The 19436-nt window shown below is 39.3% G+C and overlaps 1 protein-coding gene across 3 annotated transcripts in view; it reads left to right on the forward strand.

The window, feature by feature from the left end:
* The window catches only part of HOOK3 (hook microtubule tethering protein 3), an 84465-nt gene extending 67626 nt beyond the window's left edge, over positions 1-16839 (forward strand). For 2 of the 3 annotated variants that reach the window (XM_058824094.1, XM_058824096.1), the window contains 6 exons: positions 211-293; positions 1610-1710; positions 3760-3864; positions 3970-4041; positions 5491-5627; positions 13961-16839. In XM_058824094.1, coding sequence (XP_058680077.1) covers positions 211-293; positions 1610-1710; positions 3760-3864; positions 3970-4041; positions 5491-5627; positions 13961-13976 — 514 coding nt within the window. In that variant the 3' untranslated portion in view covers positions 13977-16839. Of the gene's footprint in view, positions 1-210; positions 294-1609; positions 1711-3759; positions 3865-3969; positions 4042-5490 lie in introns of all 3 variants that reach the window. The other variant, XM_058824097.1, reaches the window with a different exon arrangement.
* Positions 16840-19436: the final 2597 nt, after the last annotated feature.

Below are 19436 nucleotides of genomic sequence, written 5' to 3' on the forward strand. Positions count from 1 at the left end.
AGTTATCCATACAGAACAATGTTTTTCATCCTAACTAACAAGTTTTTCTACAGTGATATTGTCACTTGTCCTCATGCTCTGTAGAAAAAAAAAATCTATCATGTCCATAGAAATAATCTCTTGCTGAGGATTTTCTGTTCTGCTTAGCACTCATTTCAAGCACAGTAATACTGCTGGGGAAACAATATGTGCTTCTGTGGTTTGTAACAGAGAGAAGCTCCACGAAGCTAACAATGAGCTACAGAAGAAACGAGCTATCATTGAAGATTTGGAACCAAGATGCAACAACAGTTGTGAGTTACCTGTGCAGTCCATTTCTTTTCTTTGTAAATTATTTCAGGTGCAACATCTTTAATTATAATGCCTAAAGGAGGTGTCAGGTAAGCAAAATGTACTTTTTAAATGGAGGTGACATGTTAAATTTCCCTGGAAACTAGGGTGAGCAAAAAGATGCTTTTAACACATGAAATGCATGGGAATCACATTTTAGAAACACTATAGTAAGAAATCATAGAATTGTAGAATGAGGTTAGAATGAGCCTTAAAGAGGTTAGAACAAACCCTAAGGATCATCTAGTCCCAAACCCCAGTGGCATTGGGTGTAGAAATACCAGCTCACTGCCGTTGAACCTCAGCTGTCCAGAATTGTCATGTCTCATAAGACTCTAATTTAGAAGATCCTTGCTGTTGTCACTGACTCACTTTTACTTCCAATGTGTATTCCTTCAATGTGTTTTCAAAAACGTGTTGTAATTTGAGCAAATTTTCCGTTACTGGTCAAAGAATGTAAGATATGTATCATATTGCTCAGAGGGTATTCAGAACCCAGCATCTAGTTGGTTTTTAGCACATTATTACTGTGTTTTTTCCAGAACAGTAATGAGGGAGGTAGTCTGGATTCTTCAAAAGACTAGTTACTCTAGAATAAGGCAAGAGATTGTAACCAAAGGCAGCTTTTCTGGTTTGTGGTAAAATTATTTTATTCATAGTGAGATGGAGCAAAAAATAGTAAAATATCATGTTGTTTTCTGAGATCTGAGAAGTTGTATAGAAGATGTATTATTGATATATTCTTATACCAACACAGGAAAAATCTGTGCAATTAAATTGTCCTACTGGTCTCAACTGCTGCTTAAGAAAATGTGAGGAGAAAATTATAATTAGTATTTCCATGTTACAGTTTAGTAGATTTCAGCAGGAGTTGTGCCTCTTAGGAATTATTCCACTTCCATAAAACAAAAAAAATCATATTTGCCTGTAATACATGCTAAGATATTATAGTAGCTGTAAGTCATCAGTAAACCCATTTTCTAAATGTGTTCAGTGATGTGATTGCTTTATGATTCCATTTCTGTTTATTTGGGAGAATTTTTGAAAGCAAGATTATATCCCAAAAAATCCATTTTATGAGGTTTTATAGGAGTACATATTTTTAATGTGTTTGAGCTATACAGTAATTAAATCTGTGATACCTGCCACATCAGATTTCTTGTCAGCTTTTCTTAACTAAAATATGTTTTAGCTGTGTCTTAAGTGTCTGTTGTAAAATATAAAAATATGCATAATAAACTGATGTTATTTTCCAATGTGTGCATCTCCTGACATAAAGCACTTAAAATTGAGGAATTGCAAGAAGCTCTACGGAAAAAGGAGGAGGAAATGAAACAAATGGAAGAACGATACAAAAAATATTTGGAAAAGGCCAAGAGTGTAAGTTGATATGTTCCACACCTGTCTGACAGAGACTGTATTATGTGTCCACTGTGTGGGAATAAAAATGAAGTAGTTATCTGTGTACACACTAATAAGTTAAAGAGAAGGAAGCTCCATTGATTGTCATCTTATTGTTTTAGTATTTAATATGGATAAATTCTGCAAAAGATTACCCCATTTTTGAGACTCTTTTATTGATGCCTTTTTGCAGTAAAGTCATCTTTTTGACTGAATTGCCTTCAGTAGTTGTTAGATTTCTCTGATGATGTTCAGCATTCTCTTTTGCCTTTATTGCTTATTATATGCTTCTGTCAAGAAGGTGACTAATATTTAAGTGTTGGGGATAGGGGTATACTACTAGCTTTGAAATGGCAATACTGTGATCTTACTCCTAGTCCCATTTCTTCTCTTACTATACTTTGTTATTTTGAGTATCTTAAAAGCATATCAGTGTCTTTAAACACATTCCATTACATCGGAATCTGTAAGTAGGTTCCTAATTTGCCAAAACTTTGCTTTCTTACTTTACTTCTTTGGAGTTTCCTGAATGATTTCTTGTGAAATGTCTCAGGAAGTCTAAAAAAATTTCTCCTGTCCCCCCTGCCCTCACATTTTATATTGGCTGTTGTTGTCTTAGAGTATATTCCACTGAAAGACAGCATTTCCCTTTTCAGTCAGATTTTTATATTTGTATGTACAGTTTTACTAAATGGTGTTTTATAGGACAGTCGCATTAATTACTTAGGTTAACTTCTTGTTATCATCTTATCAGCTTTCATTTTATTTGTGTTTGGGTTGGCTGGTTTTTTTGTTTCTTTTTGTTGTTATTGATGGGTTTTGTTGCACGGGGGGTTTTTTTGTAGAATCAATATAGTCTTCCACTATGGAAGGTATATCCAGGTCTAATGAGTATTTTCTTAGAAAAATAAAATGCTTTTATAGAATAGAAACAGAATCATTTAGGTTGGAAAAGATCTCCAAGATCATCACGTCAGCTTTTGACTGATCATAACTGTGTTATCTAGACCATGGCATTAGGTGCCACATCCAATTCCATGAACGCCTCCAAGGATGTGTACACTACCTCCCTAGGCAACCTATTCCCATGTTTAACAATTCAACCTGAACCTTCCCTGCCGCAGCTTGTGGCCATGTTGTCTCATGCTGTCACTGGTTGCTTGGGAGAAGAGGCCACAGCTCCCACCTGGCTACAACCTCCTTTCAAGCAGATAGTGATAAGGGCTCCCAGAGTTATCTTTTCTCCAGGCTAAACACCCCCAGTTCCCTCAGCCACTCCTCACAGGATTTATATGTTTACCATACAGTAAAAAGATCTCACTTAAATTTAAACCATTCTTTTATTTCAGCATCTGGACACAACTCTGAAATAGGTAGAAAAATAAAAGAAGTCTTTTTCTATATAGCCAGAGGTTGTTAAAGAGTTTCAAGCCATTTTCTATTAAAGGCTTAATAATTCAGGCAATTTGCTGGATTTGTTCTTGGTTTAGCTCTGTTTGCTAGCACTCTTGGATGACACATACAACTGTATGTGTCCCTTCATCTTTTTAGTAGCATAACAATTATGCATGTACCACAGACTGCTTGGCTTAACAGTGCTACCTAGAAGTTACAGCACCTGGTACCTGGTACGCCAGGTAGGTGAAGCGTGGCAAGTATCCATAAGGACAGAAGCAGTCCTTCCTCAAGCAGGAGAAATTGACAGGCAGGAAAATCATAGCATGAAAAGAGAAACCTTATAGAAGTTGTTTGTGTCACTATGGCCCCAAGGAAATGTAGCCTGGGTTAGGAACTGCAAATATCAGTCTGGGATACTGAACCATTTAGGTATCACTTTTTGTTGTCAGTAGTTTTGTTTCCCTGTCCTGTAAAAGAAGGTTCAGATGCTCTAATATGTCACAGTTGATGAGAGAGGTAGACGTATTTTAAGCTACTTTTTTTTTTTAATCCTGACTTAAAAGGTTTTAATTCCTTAACAGGATTGCTTTTCCAGGATTTAATAAAAATCAAACTGGTTTTCTTTAACAGGTCATCCGCACATTAGATCCTAAACAGAACCAGGGTGCTGCTCCAGAGATTCAGGCACTGAAAAATCAGTTGCAGGAGCGGGACAGAATGCTTCATTCGCTGGAGGTAGTAATTGTTGTGGTTTTGTGGTAAAAACTCATTGTTTTTAGTTAGAGACTAATACGTCTATTATACTTTGGCTTTAAATATATGGATTTTTTTGTTTTATAGAAAGAGTATGAGAAAACAAAAAGTCAAAGAGAAATGGAGGAGAAATATATTGTTAGTGCCTGGTACAACATGGTAAGAATCTCACAAACCTTTTAATTGAAAATATAAAAAAAAGAAACTATTAATATTATTTGTTTCTGGCATGTTTATAACAGTATTTTTGTTTGATAAGCATTTTCCTGCACACATACACAGAAGCAATTTTTAGTAATCTTAACTTATCTCTATGTAAGAGTCTGTTCGTATAATAATCTTCTGAAAAAAAGAAGTTCATAATGTTCAGGTTTTAAAATCAGAAATGGCTCAGATCACTATTTTGTAATCCCAGCCCTTCACTTATGCAAATTACAGTCCTCAAATTTACTTTGATTCACCACTTTCCAGTCTTCCAGTTGTTTCTAATGAAGGGGCACAATCAAAGCAATTCATCTTACTTGCAATTCAGTTGGAGTGCTCAGAGAAATGACCCCTTTAACTTAAGTGCAAATTTAGCCCTATATAAAGAGTGAGGACGTCAGCAAAACCCTCACTTAAATTATTCAAAGAAAAGTTTGGATAGAAGATGGAGTCTGTGCAACCATACAGCTTTTGCTGGGCCTGTGTGCCAGGAGAGTTGTCACCCACATCAGATGTGTTCAGGACTTCCCTTTGGCAGACTGGTTGGTTGCATTGAAACTGCTCTTCATCTGTAACTTGACATCTGCTCTAGACATCTATAGATAACATCTATATAGACATCTATAACTTTAAGGTTTTATTCTGCTCAATCATAGAATTCAAATTCCTCCTCTCTGTATTCCTTTGGAAGAGTTTTCTTCTTGCTGTTCTACATCCTTCTTGTCTTCATGAATAGCAAGTCTAAACTCAAGCAGAGTGTTTGAATTGTTTACATATTGAAGGTACTTTCAAATGACCACGTCCTTGGCCAGTTTTATAATATTAGTCCCCCTGACAAGTAGAAGACAAGCCTGAGGTAAGACTCACAGTTCAGTGATCTGTCATGAAGATGGACACTGATAGCTTTGTCTGTATCATTCTTTCATTAGCCTCTGCTTTTATACACAGCTGCACAACCCACCACAGCTTCTCAATTTCCTCATTGCGTTTTTGCCTGATGAGAACATACTCTCTCCCAAAATGTGCTTCTGACACAGGAGTTGGTGTTTCCACAGATGATAACAATACTTAAACTTTTTTCAGAAGAAAAGTACTTTTCTAGGTCAACATCCTGAAAGGAGCCAGGAATTGGGGAAAGTCCTTTTGAAAAGATTTGTCCAATTGCCATGAGAAGCATATATTGTGTTCTTAGGTGGTTACTCTAAACCTGGAGAATGACAGCAGGGAAGAAGAAGAATTCCACCCAGAGTATTAAGAATATCTTACCTTTGTCCTTGAAAATAACATGCTTTGTGTATGGAATTCAAACTAGTTTAGTCAGTGTGAAGACAAGTAATGAACAAAATGTAAATTAATAAAGATGTTTTGTATTGGTATTCACTGTAAAATTCTCTTTGTCCATAGGGGATGACTCTGCATAAAAAAGCAGCAGAAGACAGACTGGCTAGTACAGGCTCAGGACAGTCCTTCCTGGCTAGACAAAGGCAAGCCACGAGCACAAGGAGATCTTACCCTGGTCATGTCCAGCCAGCAACAGCAAGGTAGAGAAGCCTTGCCCTTAGAAAAACTGCCCTGTGATCCAGGCCACTTCTATTGCAAGTGACAACATTCAAGGAAAATAAACCAGCATCCTTTCTCTTTCTCCCTTGTTACTGCTATTATTTGCCATTCAGGAAAGGGTTATATTATGCTTTCTCATTGCTCTGTTATGCCCCTTGGTTATATTATTTGGAGTTTATTTCACTCTGCATTTTCTGAATGTGCCAAAATTTTGAAAACATCTAGAGGAGTGCTGTATAATAACAGTCTTATTTGTATGAAGCCTGGTCTCTTACAAAAAACTCATGTGGACCATATGACAATGTAGATTTCTTATCACAGTTGGTACTTTTGTGCCTGTAAGGGTTGTTATGCTTTATGAGACTGTTTTTGTTCAAAGGGAATTGCTTTTTATTTCATCTCCTATTCTGTTGCTTCAGAAAAATGCTGAAATCTCATTACAGAAATGCAAAGTTGGATTATAATATTGTGAAATATATTTCATGCTAAAACTTCACCAATGCAAAAAAGAAAGATTGGGGATTTTTTTCATCTCCTAAGTGCAAAGTTTGCTCTTATTTTTGGCGTTTAGGGAAGCAGGATGATATTTTTCCAGGTTTTTCTTTATCAACTGGTATTACCTCTTTTGCTGGTAGAGATTAATATTTTCAAATGGTTTATTCCACTCTTTGTCGAGCAAATGCTTAAATACATATCCTAAAAAGGTGGAGAAATATTTAGGATGTGCTAATCTGCTACTCCATCATCCATTTAAAAAGGACATTTGTTTTAAAATTTTATGATTATGGATGAACAATATGTAATGGATCAAGGCCCCAGTTAATATTGTTAATATACTCCAGTTGTCATCCCCTACTAAAAGACTTGCTTTTAATATATTGATTCAGGGTATAATTGTATCAGTTGCCTTACTAATGGTACCAGTGCCTTCAGGTGAGTTTATTGCTGACTTTGTTGGAAACTGGCTGTGATTTGTTGTACTGCCTTTTTAGTGCATAGCTGATTAATTGTTGTAACACCTTCATGTTGATCAATGGATGGAGGCTCCTCCTATTTAGGTTCTGTTCCTACAAAGTTGTGCTTTTTTTCCTGACCAATTCTATGCATTCCCTATCATTTTTGTCAAAGAATTGATGGACACAGAGAACATGAGCATTGGCCTGAAGTTTCGTATTTATACATCTTGTTGTAATTCAGTTTTAAATTTAGAGACTGGTTTTAAATTTAGGTTTTTATTTAGAGACTGTTTGGACTCTAATGCACGGGCAGTCCATTTTAAAATTTATTTTTTCACCTGATTTTAATGCCCTTCTAAGTGGAGGTTTCTTTTTGCATAAATCCCTTTAGAGAAAAGATACTAGCATTTATCAATCATCTGATTGTCTGTTTTAATTCAAACTTGGGTAGAATGAGCAATGGATAATTAAAACAAGCACTCCTAGATTAAAAGGTAATAAAAAGAATGACATTTTTAGGTACTATTGGTTTATCCTCAAGTGCATCATCTGTTTTAATCTGGGCTAAGAAATGCATTCAGTACGTGTCTGAAAAATATTTTCAGTTCCAGTTACACCCACACACACAGCCCCCTATGCACTCCACCCAGAAAACAGATGCTGAATTCTACATATAGTTTTAAATGTTATTCCTCACATTTAGGAAAAAATGGTTTTCTAAAACTTTTCTGTACTTATGCAGTATATAACTGGTATGGGCTTGCAAAAATGAGATGAGACTTGGCAGGTTTCTTGTGTGCAGAAAGATAACAATGCAAAGGAAGTTGCAGATAATTTCTGTAGTTCAGTGAGGTGATATGCTCAATCTGCTGTCTCTTACTGAGATACAAAATGCTCTTTATACAAAATGCTTTCTGTACTCATCTAGATGATTAGAGTTGATGTGCGATAGCTTTTACTGATTTTGTTGTGCAATCAATTTTAATAACTTGAAGAACTCTTTACTACATGCTGTATCTGAACAGGAGCAAGACCAGTCCTCAAGGGGAATTTGATGTTCCTGCTTGAGGTTACAGCATTTTATATCACCCAGAAAAAGAACCTAAGAATACCTAAAGCTCCATTTTAATTTTTTCATTTTAATCTAGCTAATTTTTCTGTTACAAAACTGCCAAGGGCTGTTTGTGAAAGAAAGGGATGGAACCTTAATGGGAAGTTTTTTCTCTCAATTTTGTCTGGTAATCTAATTACTTATTGCTATTATTTAGGTGCAGATCTAAATGAACTTGAACACAATCAGCACACTAGAATAAAAGTAATTGCTTTTATAATTATTATGTTAATATTTGTTTTACTGTTTTGCCTCCAAAGTTTTGAGGACAGGCTAATGCCACTGAGGGTTAGGAGATAAACAGATGCTGGTTAGAAGCCTTGTCTTAGGCTTTTACTTTCCAGTCTCTCATAGCTTCTTTTGCTTCTTGGTGGTTGTTGGCTTTTCTTCTCTTTGTGAGTCTGTCTTTCCTTTTCCCTTGAAGATAAGACACTGAAGTGTTTTCTGTAGTTCTCTTCAAAAATAGATAGCATCATTATATAGCATCAGAGATCAACACAAAACTCATATTGCATCTGAGCTTTATTATTGCCCATAGTAATTTTTAGGCAAGTGAACAATCATTTTGTCTTTGAGAATTTACAAACATGCAGAAATTCTGGTATTTCCCAGAATTTGTGCTGAATATAAAATCCTAAAAATGTACTACAGTCTTTAAGAAATATACTCAGTTGCTGTCTGGTTCTAGTAAGTCATTTGTTATGTCTTCTGTTAGTAGGTAAGAGGAGTTCAATCCTTTTTTCTTCAGTGCTTTACTTCTTTAATTTGCTGCATACATCCATTCTTAGTCTCTCTGTGTGGATGAATGCAGGTGGTGAACATCATTAAACCTCTTTCACAAGAACACCTTCTTTATTCAAAGGGTTCAGCTTCATTATTTTACTTGCTTGTTACGTATCTTTGTAATCAGTGTGTATTAAGAAAAAGAAGGAGCTCAGGCTGTGGCTCCAGGGAGTCAAATACATACACAGGGGAACTACCAGTGTATGTTCCCTATTTGTCTTACCTTGAGTAATTAAAGAATATAAGCAATAGCCCCAGCCTATGGAGCAGAATTCTTTCAGTACATTACATAGTTCTGAGAAGTTTTTAGGAATACTTTCTTACCTGGAGGCAAGAAAGACTATTTACATCAAAATTGTAGTGGTAATTACTAAGCCAGTGCTGTATCCTATCCTGACACACCACAGAAAAAAGACCCCACAACTGAGCTTAAAGAGAAAAGGTTCTCCAGATCAGAGGTAAAACAGCTGAGGAATTCATGAGAATACTTCTCTGGTCGCTGTGCTGAGGATCTGCCCAGAATAATCTTTCTTACAGATTTTAAATAATGACAATAAAAGATAGCAGATAAATGGATTTTTTTTAGGATAAATATTTTCACTGTTTAGAGCTGAAGCTTAGTTCCTCACCTAAAAGGATGATGGGTTCAGATGTGCAGTCCAGTTCATGTACTTTTGTGGAGAATTGAGTTTTTAGCATTTCCAGTCAGACATTAGAGAAAAAAAAGATTCAAGTTCCCTCTTTTCTTGATAGCAACACATAACCACTTGGATCATAACATGTATTTTCTAAGTGCTGTGAAAACTGAAATAATTTAATTTAAAGGTTGTGTGTTCCATCCACAGTGCAAAGGTGTCTCCCCGAGAAAAAAGTGCAGCCAGAGGCTACTCTCCTCTCCCGACTTCAGCCACTTTCTTTTGTCTTTGTTAAGTATCCATCCCATAAATATTCATAAGTACCCAGTAGTTAGTTTCTTAGCAACTTACTGGGAAAAAAATCCATAAGTAAAAGAAAAAAAAAGAAAGAAACTCAACCCCCCAAAAAAGGTAAACACACATATGGAACATACAACTTTGCATATACAAAATGAAGGAAATATATAATGGCTACATGATGCCTTTTATTTTGTTTGGAAATAATCAAATGGCAACCTTGTCCTGTTCAAGTGTCATTCGTGTTAGCAGCAATGCTTCTACAGCCACAAGTTTTTTGTGGCTCTCTGTTCTGTGAGGAGCACTGGCATTTTTATATGTGTATGAAAGAATGAACCGTGAATATTCCTAGTACTGCTTTATTATGATCTCAAACAGTAAGTGGTATGTGTAAGCTTTCAAGAAAATTTAAAAGTTTTTTGCAATTTTAAAGTCCTTGGTATTTCGACTTGTGCAAATAGCTTTTACTTTTCCTGTGTTCCCTAATATATGAGACTATACACGTAACAGCTTCCTGAATGATTTTGAGTGGGTTTAATTTTCCCGATGTGTTGACATTTTCTGTGATTTGATAGTTGTAAGATATTTTAATGTCACGACTTGATTTTCTTCTTCTTAGTGATTTGGAGGGAGACTACCCTGAATGTGGATAACTTTCCTTTTTCTTATGAAGCAAAACAGTATTTCAGTTTTACTTACTGTATAGAGATATTTTTTATTCTTGCCCAACATATTGACTTTTTGCAAGGATTGATGAGGGAGGTATTTTTGCACTCAGTCAGCTATGCAATACTGACTTCTTATGGGGTTTTGCACATGTGTTTTAGGTAGAATGTGGACTCTGTGTTTTGCAGTAAGATTGTACTGATAAACTTCAGTATCTCCTAACCAAATTTAGCAGGCATTTCTCTCAGCTGGCATTGCATAAATAAATAGCTAAAAGGATCTATTGGGTTATACTTCCAGGTGGTGAGGGTTTTTGGAGCTAATGTCATATTCTAGGTAGGATCCTAGCCATGCCTCGAGTTTGTCACTCTTAAGGAACCAAGAACATATCCTGTCATGGCTGGTTGGATTTCCTTAGTCCTGTGGTCCTCCTTCCCTCTGGAAGTCCGGAAAAGTAGCGGAAGTTTGTCAATGATCCTGCAGGCTGTGACTAACAATAAGGTGTGATTTCTTTGGTCTGAAAGTGGAGGAAACAGATGCAAGCAACTAGTCAGTACAAAAATGAGAAGAGCATTCTTTCAGCATCTTGCATTTGGTTTCATTTCAAAATGAATGATGAAGAACCTGAGCTTTTTCAGCTAGAAAAAAGATGTTTATCTTTTTAATTCAATTTTAGTTTTAATTGAGTAACTGTTAGAGATTTTTCCCATCTATAAGGCAGAAGCTGTCATTATCGGTCACCACAACCTCAGACTTCCTGCGTCTGGTACAGTGAAACCCTGTAAAGATTTACTCTGCTACCAGCTCCATTGAACCATTTGGAGACACTGAGGACTTAGCTGGTTTCATCCTGTTTTTCTTTGATTTTTTTTTTTTTTTTTGTTTCATAAAGATACTGGGATATAAAGTTCATTTTAAAAATGTGTCAGCTCATTGAATTAGGCAGTGAATGAATGTTGACTGGAGGGCTCTAGGAAACTTGACAAATCATACTATCCTGTGGGGCACTGAGACAGCACCTGACAGTGTAGTCAAGACAGCTTCCCAGATGAATTGTCCTGGTGTCAGATGGTAGTCAGTGGATCAGTAGGAGCTAGTGCTGACTGCTGTAAGTGGAGTCCTCATCTGCTGGAGGATGGTATTGCTGTCAGCTTCACTGTGATCTAGATTCCATCTTCACCTTTGGGCCTTGCCAAGGTCGTGCAGGACTACCCTGAAGGGTATTTCTGCATTAGTTGGCTTTGGTGGCAAATCAGGAGTTTCCTCTGTTGCTGTTTGCTGTGCATGTAAAGTCATTTGGAAAATTGCATATCTTTCTGTCTCCTTTGCATATGGTGTCATTTCCAGACTGAAAATAGATTCCATTTGTCAGATAAAAATTTCTTGTGGCTGTCTTGCTGCTATGGGTCTCAGAGACTGATCCATACAACATGAAAAATACTGCTAGTAGAGGGAGATACAGGTCAGTTGGGCAGCCTTTCCTTTCTGGTGCTGACTATTAATTGCTTTGCATTAGAGAGGTCCTTCACAATCAGATGAGGTGATTTCAGAAAGAGGAACAGTGGTTGTTTTAATTGTTAAAAAAGCAGACATTTGTCAGCACTGAAGAACTGCTAACTACTGTAGCATGGCACAAATCTGAAACTACAAAAGCAAGTATTCCCACTTGGTGTAGATTACAGTATAGAGGTATAGAGTAGTTTATTCTGGAAATGGGAATTGAATCCCTAATGATTATACATGACTTGAAGAGAAAAGAGCTAACATAAAAGTCCAGTGGTTAGCATGCTCATGTTGTTAACCTGATCATGAAAGTGGATGGAATTTTAAGAGAAAATCCCCAGTAGTGTAGTATTTATGGGGTTATAAAATAGTTGTAATGAGACCATCAGACTTTTGACTTGGATTTGAATGTAAAATCAGCTATATAATTTAAAATATTATAAAGCAGAGGTTATTGTTCACAGCCACAAAAGGTTAGTAAGCTGGAGAGTAAACATATTTCCTGGAGGCATTAGTGGTTTTGAGAGCGATTTTAAAGCTTATGTTTGGCAGTATCAGTAAAGTCTCAGAATAATTATAAGCATTACATTAAAAGGTCACAATTTTTAAAATTTATAATCTGCCTTGTATTCTCTGTGTCACTCTCTAAGATGCTGCAGATGCAGTGACAGGTTATGCTCAGTGAATTTACCCTCACATCTTGCATTGCTGTTTTCTTCTATGTCTTGCTACCTCAACAGGTAGCTTTAAAATAGAGAAATTGGCAGACAACTATTTTTAGAACATGGTAAGAATTTCTAGTCAGGAAAGGGCACTTACAGATGAATTTTTACATGCTTGAAAGTTAGTACAGTGTCCTGAGTTTACAAGACCTCTCAAAAGTACTATTGACTCAAAGAGAAGCCTGAAGTGTCACTTCTGTGTATGCTCAAAATGCACTTGAAGGACACTTGAAGTGCTACTAAATAGTAAGTTTGAGCTAAATAATAGCCAGAGGGTTGACTGAAGGAATACATTGTATTCATTTATACACAATAGAATAGGTACATGCTTATGTAGATTGAACTTTTAATTTTTTATAGAACAACTACAGTGATCTTCATATTAATCTTGAACTGTGTAACTTTTTGCACCAAGCAGTGCCAAGCAAACTTAAAAGACAATGATTGCTCAAAATACACACCCTCAAGATCTTTGAATGTGTTAATTTTTTTTTTTATTCAATTTGATATGTGTCTCTGTGTTTCTATTTGTTTTTCTATTATGGTTAGTATTCTGAGTGGATGAATGAGAAGGGAAGAAAGAGGGATACACAAGCTACAGGACTTGTAGCATAAATACTCTTTTTTATCTCTTTAACCTGGGTTGTCCCATCACAAGAAGCATTCTTAGAATAATTTTTGACTACTGCAATACAGGGGAGAAGGAAGTGGGGAAGCAGGCTCTAATTTCTGTTTGGTGAAGCCACTTTGCTCTTTTGCAATATGAAAACAAAAATGCCTATTTAGTGCTGTGCCAGTGCTGTGTAAGGATAAATCTGTTACCTGGGGAAGCAGCTGTGTCAGTAAAGCATCCCATTCCAGTTACACTGGAATGTACACAGGAAAAAGGGTGCATCAGTGAGGATGGAGTACTGTGCCAACCTCTCTGATTCTCTTCCAAACTTAGATTCCCTTCCTCAGTATTGTGGTATGCTCTCTTGACTGCTTGGTGAGTCTGACTCAGCTTACTTTAGCAAGAATATGTGTCATTTTCTGGCAATTCAAACCTGTATTTACAGGCCAGAGATAGAACTTGCCAGTGCAGTGGGGCAGTGATGCTGAGCCTCATGCACAGGATGAGCTCTGATGAAATTTAAATGCCTTCAGTGGTGCTCAGAGCTCATGACAGTTGATGTGACTGATTGTCTTTTAGCATGTAAACACATGCAGAATTGGGTGGGCACCTTTCATTTATCTTGCTTAACAGTTGTACTCACAGACAGCAGGAATTCCTGAGACTTGCTCATTGCTGTGTAAACTTACTTCCCATAGCTTTATTAGTCCAGAATGGTGCCCTGAAGAATTTTACTCAGAAGTGTGTGAAGTTTAATTACAGCTAAACTTAGATATTGACCAAGGCTATTTTGTTGCTTTTCCAATTATTGGCCTGTAACCTTCCTGTTAATTTGAACAGTTGCTTGGCAAAGGTATTTTCCCCGTGAATTTGCACAACTCTTAAGTAGAGGTGGCCTTACTAAACTGCTTTGAAAAAGACCTTTTCTGTTCTCTGTTTTGGTTTTTTTTTGGCTTTTGGGTTTTTTTTTTTTCAACAGTAATATGTTATCTGCTTTTTAACTTTCTTCTTTATTCTTTTATTTGCAGTGATGTGGTTGCATGACCTGCAGCATTATTATAACAGGGATTGTTCAGTGCATGACTTGCTTTTCTGTCCAGACTGCATAACCAAAACTTAACCAGTTCTACACTTAAGACTCATGGCCATCTGATTTCAAAGGGGGATCTACTTGCAGAGAAGTTTACCATCCTGGGGAGCTTTCCCATTTCCCACTTCCACTTACTCTTTCTCTTCACAAAAAGTCTCCTATGAGGCTAGAAGAGAGGAAATCCTGTATTCACAACTCAACAGAAGGCGTTCTGCAAAGTGACAGAGCAGTGTCAGCTCTCCATCTTACTTCCGCCTGTCCACTTTATTTAATTCTGATTAACAGTATTAACACACAGACTTCCTGCAACATTTTCATATACTGAACTATAAAAATCTAGTCTTAACGAGTTCCTAAAAAAGGCCTTTTGGTTACTGTTAAAATTTCAAAGCACCCGCACCCTTAAAGGATCCACTTTGAATCTTTAAACAAATAAAGTAAAGCGAAGGAGGTGTTTTACGAGGAGAAATGACTAATGAATTGCTGCTTGGCGATCCCAACTTCCTTAGAAAACCAAGCAAGTTTCATCTGATAATCTCCGAGCCAGGCAAACTACCGGGTGGTATTTTGTTCACAGGCACTGCCTGCTTCCTTAATATGTATATACACAGTAGCTTGTGGCTGTTGTATTTTTATCTCTACATTTGAGCTGTGTTGTTGGTTTCTTTCGGAAACTTTTTTTTCCAATCTGTGTACAATTGTTAAAACAATCTGAGGAAAGACCATGAATGGAGATAAGTATGAAAGTCATCTATACTTCCAGTATTATGCAGACTGTCCTTGCCAGTTTATAATTTGGATCGTTTATTTTTCACCTGTACTGTTTTTTTCCTTTCTTTTTTTCTTTCTCTTATCACAGTCTTAGCTATTTAATTTCCAATTGCACTAGCTTGGCTGTTTCTTTGTATTTTGAAGTTTAGATATAAGATTTGCCATATGTAGACAGTGTAACTCAAAATGCTTTGTACTGCCTATATTAATTTAAAAAGCTGCTTATTTAATATTCCTAAATATCTGCACATTTGTACTACTGTATCTTTGTTTTGTATTGGACATCCAGTACTGGCAAGATTCAGAAGACAAGGGAGTGCCGTAGTATTGTAAGTTAAGAGGTTTATTGTATAGGAGTTAGCACATAACAAACAGGGAAAGGGGCTTTCAAGCCACAGGATTTGCTGGAAAAACTGAAAAGTCTGAATGCTGCATCCCGTAAGAGGTTTGATTTAATTCCAGTTGAAGAGAAACCTCATTCTTGCTCACCTGGATCTTAATCCTGGCAGAAATATTGATACGAACTGTGCTGCCTCCAGGAATAGTTTTACTTACTTGGGCAGTAGGAGAACCTCCAGCCCTGCTTGCGGTGGGAGCACGCGCACGCTGAAGAAGCGTTGTGTCCACTTGTCTCTGCAGTCTCTTCTGGTCACACACACAGTGCCTGCCTCGTCCCTGGCCCCTCAGGTGGGCTTTGACAGAGCCACACCTTGGGCACAGAGACACCCGCTTGTGTCCAGTCCTCAGGGATCCTGATCCCACAGTGTCCGTGGCCTTGTGCAGAATGACGTGGAGAAAGGACAGATGTGTGCCCCACCAGAGCATGGTGGTCTGTGCTGCCTGGCAAAGGGATGGGCAGGTAGGAACGGACTCCAAGCAGGCCAGGCAGCGAAGTGAAGGATAAAACTAGGATCCCAGTGAGAGCTGTGGTGTTTTCCCTTCTGGATACTGTATCAGTGCTGTGACTCCCAGGTGCTCCGGCTGACAGCTGTCCGTAAAGGCTTCAGATGGGGATATATGTCTTTCCTGGTCCACCAGGGCCAGGGACAAGTGAAGTCTTATGTGGCCTGCAGCCAGGATCTGGGGTTTAGTGATAATGAGTCAAGTACTGATGCAGCAGAGGCAGCAGCATTTCATCAGACTGAGTGCAGCAGAGAGCTGAAGGATTTGTGTCTTTCCAGGTCCTAGCCATTGATCCCTTGTTATGTGTCAGGGCAAGCGTTACTAGTAAAACTTCTTTTAGCTGGGTGTTAAAGGCATGGTATGTTTTTCATTTGCTAGTGCTGCTTCGGCTGGGACCACACCCTGCCCCAAGCCAGGCTGGGTGCAGGATCCCTGAAATCAGGGCACTGTGCTGGGCAGGAGGGGATTGCTTTTTTTGTGCACCTGCCTCCACAGCTGTCCCAAAGTGATGCCGAGCAGTACCTCATTTCTCCAAGTGGTCTGTGCAGATTAGAGACTAAGTATCAGTTGTTCTTGAGCCTTGATGACATTTATATGTAAGTGTGTTTAGCTTGACAAAAGTTGTTAGAGTTTACTAATGCAACAGAGAGATGCCAGGTGGAGCCAGTCAAGGAGCTGGCTACTTTAAATAGATTAGCCTGGCATCTCTGTCATGAAGTGGTTGTGAGCTCTCAACTCAGAGCAGATCTCCAGCATGTCTCTGATATACTAACTTCATTTGTGCTGCATAGAAACTCTCATACCTTCTTAGTAGCAGCTTGTTTGACAGTCCTGAATTAAATGTTGATCAATTATCAAAGTAATAACTGTTTGTGAAGTTGCCAGTGATATATTTTCTGTAAAAGAATGAATTCTTAGAGTGTCAAAACATTAATTTCCCATTTCAGTTCATCTACAAATTGTGTAACTACCAGATTGTTATGGTAGCAATATTAATATACATACCTGTATATAGACAAAAAAACCTCACTAATGATAATTGGAATCAAAAAGTTTAATATTTTTTCCCAGTCAAATACACTAATGCTTCCAAGGTGATAGAAGAGTGTACAGTTGTTAAACAAGTTGTAAATAAACGCTTATATAAAATGTAAATGTTTGTCTCTCCTTTATTTGGTACTTGGTTGTGAACTGTGTTTCCTGGGGCTCTGCAAAGGAGGGTGCATCAGAAAGCACAACCTCCTCACTGCTGCTGGGACACACCCGCCTGCGGTGCGTGCCGCTGCTGCTTTGCTTCTCCAAGGGTCAAGGCTCAGTGACTGAAGTAAGAAAATTTTCCCTTGCCAATGGAAGATTGGTAAAAACAGATAGCACCAAAGGTGGGGAAAAGAGACACTGCTAATGTGGACAAGAACAACTGTCCTGCCATCCTGCACTAATGAACAGCTCTGGCATCTGGGGAAGGAGGCCTGGGTCAGTCTCAGACCAAATCCTGATCTTTGTGAAAGAGAAGGCAACAGCCTGTGAGAGATTCTGAGCCCATGAGCATGGTGTGTGCTGCTGGGGTTAAGAATGATGTGCAGAGACCCTGACACAGCCTTTCAGGGGCTGCTCTGTAAAAGGGACAGGATCAGAAAGGGGAGGGTGCCCTCATGGCAGCACTGCCAGCCTTCGTGACTGGATGCTGTGAGGCTGGCCTGCAGTGTTTGCTGTCTGCGAAGGGCAGGAGAGAACCAAAGGTGCTGGCCAGCTTCCTCTTGCACTACAGGCAGTGAATGGTGGAAGCAGGAAAGCTCCCAGAGCCTCACTTCCAGCTGCTTGTGATTCATTGTGGTCCTTTGCCCTCAGTCCCACCTGCCACTCCTCGTCTTTGGCATAACTAGCATTTTCTGCCTCTGAAACATCAGATCATCATTCCCTGTCCTATTGTTTTTGCTATGCATCTTTTTCCTTTTCCAGCTCTCCCACCCTTGCAGTGTGCATTGGTATCCCTCATTCTGGCCTCCATGCCCCGCTCTCTGCTCTGCTCCCCAACAACTTCAAGGCCGTGACTTGTGCTCCAGATGGTATGAGGGGAATTGTGCCCCTGGCCCCACACTTCACACTGCCCCTCCTCAGGTGCTGGCCCCGCAGGGAGGATGCAGCTCTGCAGGTTCTTTCCCCATGATAGCTCCCCTTCACACCTCACAGCTGCAGGGCCCTACTTTTACCCACAAGGGTGTTTGTGTTGCATTAACTGTTGCAGGAGGTGACAGCCAGGGCTGAGTTGAAAAGTGTGATGGAAGCACACTCCAGAAGCTGCACAGTTCCCCTTTTCTACTCTATTTGTTCACAAATAACTTTTGAGCGCCTATATACTGTGCACATGATGTATAATAAACATTGCAAATAAATCCTTGTGCCCATTGCCTGTCTCAAGACCCTTTCATCTTCTTTAGGAGATGAAACAATTAAACAGCCTCAAAACAGCAAAGTACCCATGCAGCAAAACAGGCTGACTGGAAGTGAAGGTCAGCTATGCCAGGGAAAAGAAGATTAAGTGATGCAGCTGGAAGGCCTTCACACACTGTACACCGTACATATGCACACACTGCTCCCTGGTTTAGGTCTGAGAGCCTGGGAGGCAGTGGAGCCTCTCTGCTTGTTGGTAGCAGGAAATGGCCTTTAGGCCCTCACAACAGCTGCTCAAAGCTGCAGCTGTGCACACATCTGGATGTTTGGTTTCTGCACCAAACTATAAACTGTAAACTTAACAGGAGCACAACTCTGTGCAAAGACAGAAACCCAACCTGAGCAGAGGATGGGAACTCCCCCAACCCCCAGTGCCAGGGAATTGATTAAGGCAGTCACAAGTAAAACATTGTGGATGGTGGATGCATTTTCCATGTTTATCACACCACCATGTGCAAGGACCTTTCTTTGTCTTTGACAAAAAAATTAAAAAGGTTCCAAAAAACCAACCCAGATCTCTTATTAAAGCAGATCAGAAGTTACAGACAGACCACACTGATACCTGAAAACTTTCCAGGGACTTCCAACTCCACTGTTCCACCGTTTTCCCTACCACTTTAACATACAAATACTGGAATGGCTGTATGCCTTTCTGAGTGCCCCACCCCCAACAACGGCCCTGTGGCAGCCCTCAGCAGAACGGAACCCGGCACTGACTGTGCAGGAAAGGGCTCGGGAGAACATCAGCGATCCCAGGATAGCAGCCCCCCAGCACAGCGCAGCACACACAGCACAGAGAGCAGCACGCAGGGCACCGCAGCTGGAACCCGCCTGTGGTGGGGCACATCCTCTCCCACACATGCACCATGAAGGTCTCCTTCAGCCTATGAGTAATACTCCCTGTTCCTGGAATGCGTGGCCCAACAAACTCGTTTTCTAACTAATACCCTTGGAAATTTGTTTTTGTCTGAATCACAGCTGGAGTGAAATAATAATCATTACTGGACTTTTGAGGAAAATTACTGACCTCGATTGAGTCCAGGATGGAATCTGATGGGAGACTAAAGCCGAGCATCTCACAACCCCATGAGCAGGGGTCCCACGGGCGGCCCTTTCAAGTCCCATGCCCCCAGGGGCTGTGCCCGCATGTCCCTTGGAGCAGGATGTGCCTCTTGGTGCTCATCAACCCACAGGTTTGGGACTCAAGCTGACAGTGGGGCCAGGGCTGGTACCCCCTCCTCGAGGCTGAAGCCTTTGCGCACTGAGAGATGCAAAGGCATCCCAGGTGT

The sequence above is a fragment of the Ammospiza caudacuta genome, chromosome Z (genome assembly GCF_027887145.1).
Source record: "Ammospiza caudacuta isolate bAmmCau1 chromosome Z, bAmmCau1.pri, whole genome shotgun sequence".
Taxonomy (NCBI): domain Eukaryota; kingdom Metazoa; phylum Chordata; class Aves; order Passeriformes; family Passerellidae; genus Ammospiza; species Ammospiza caudacuta.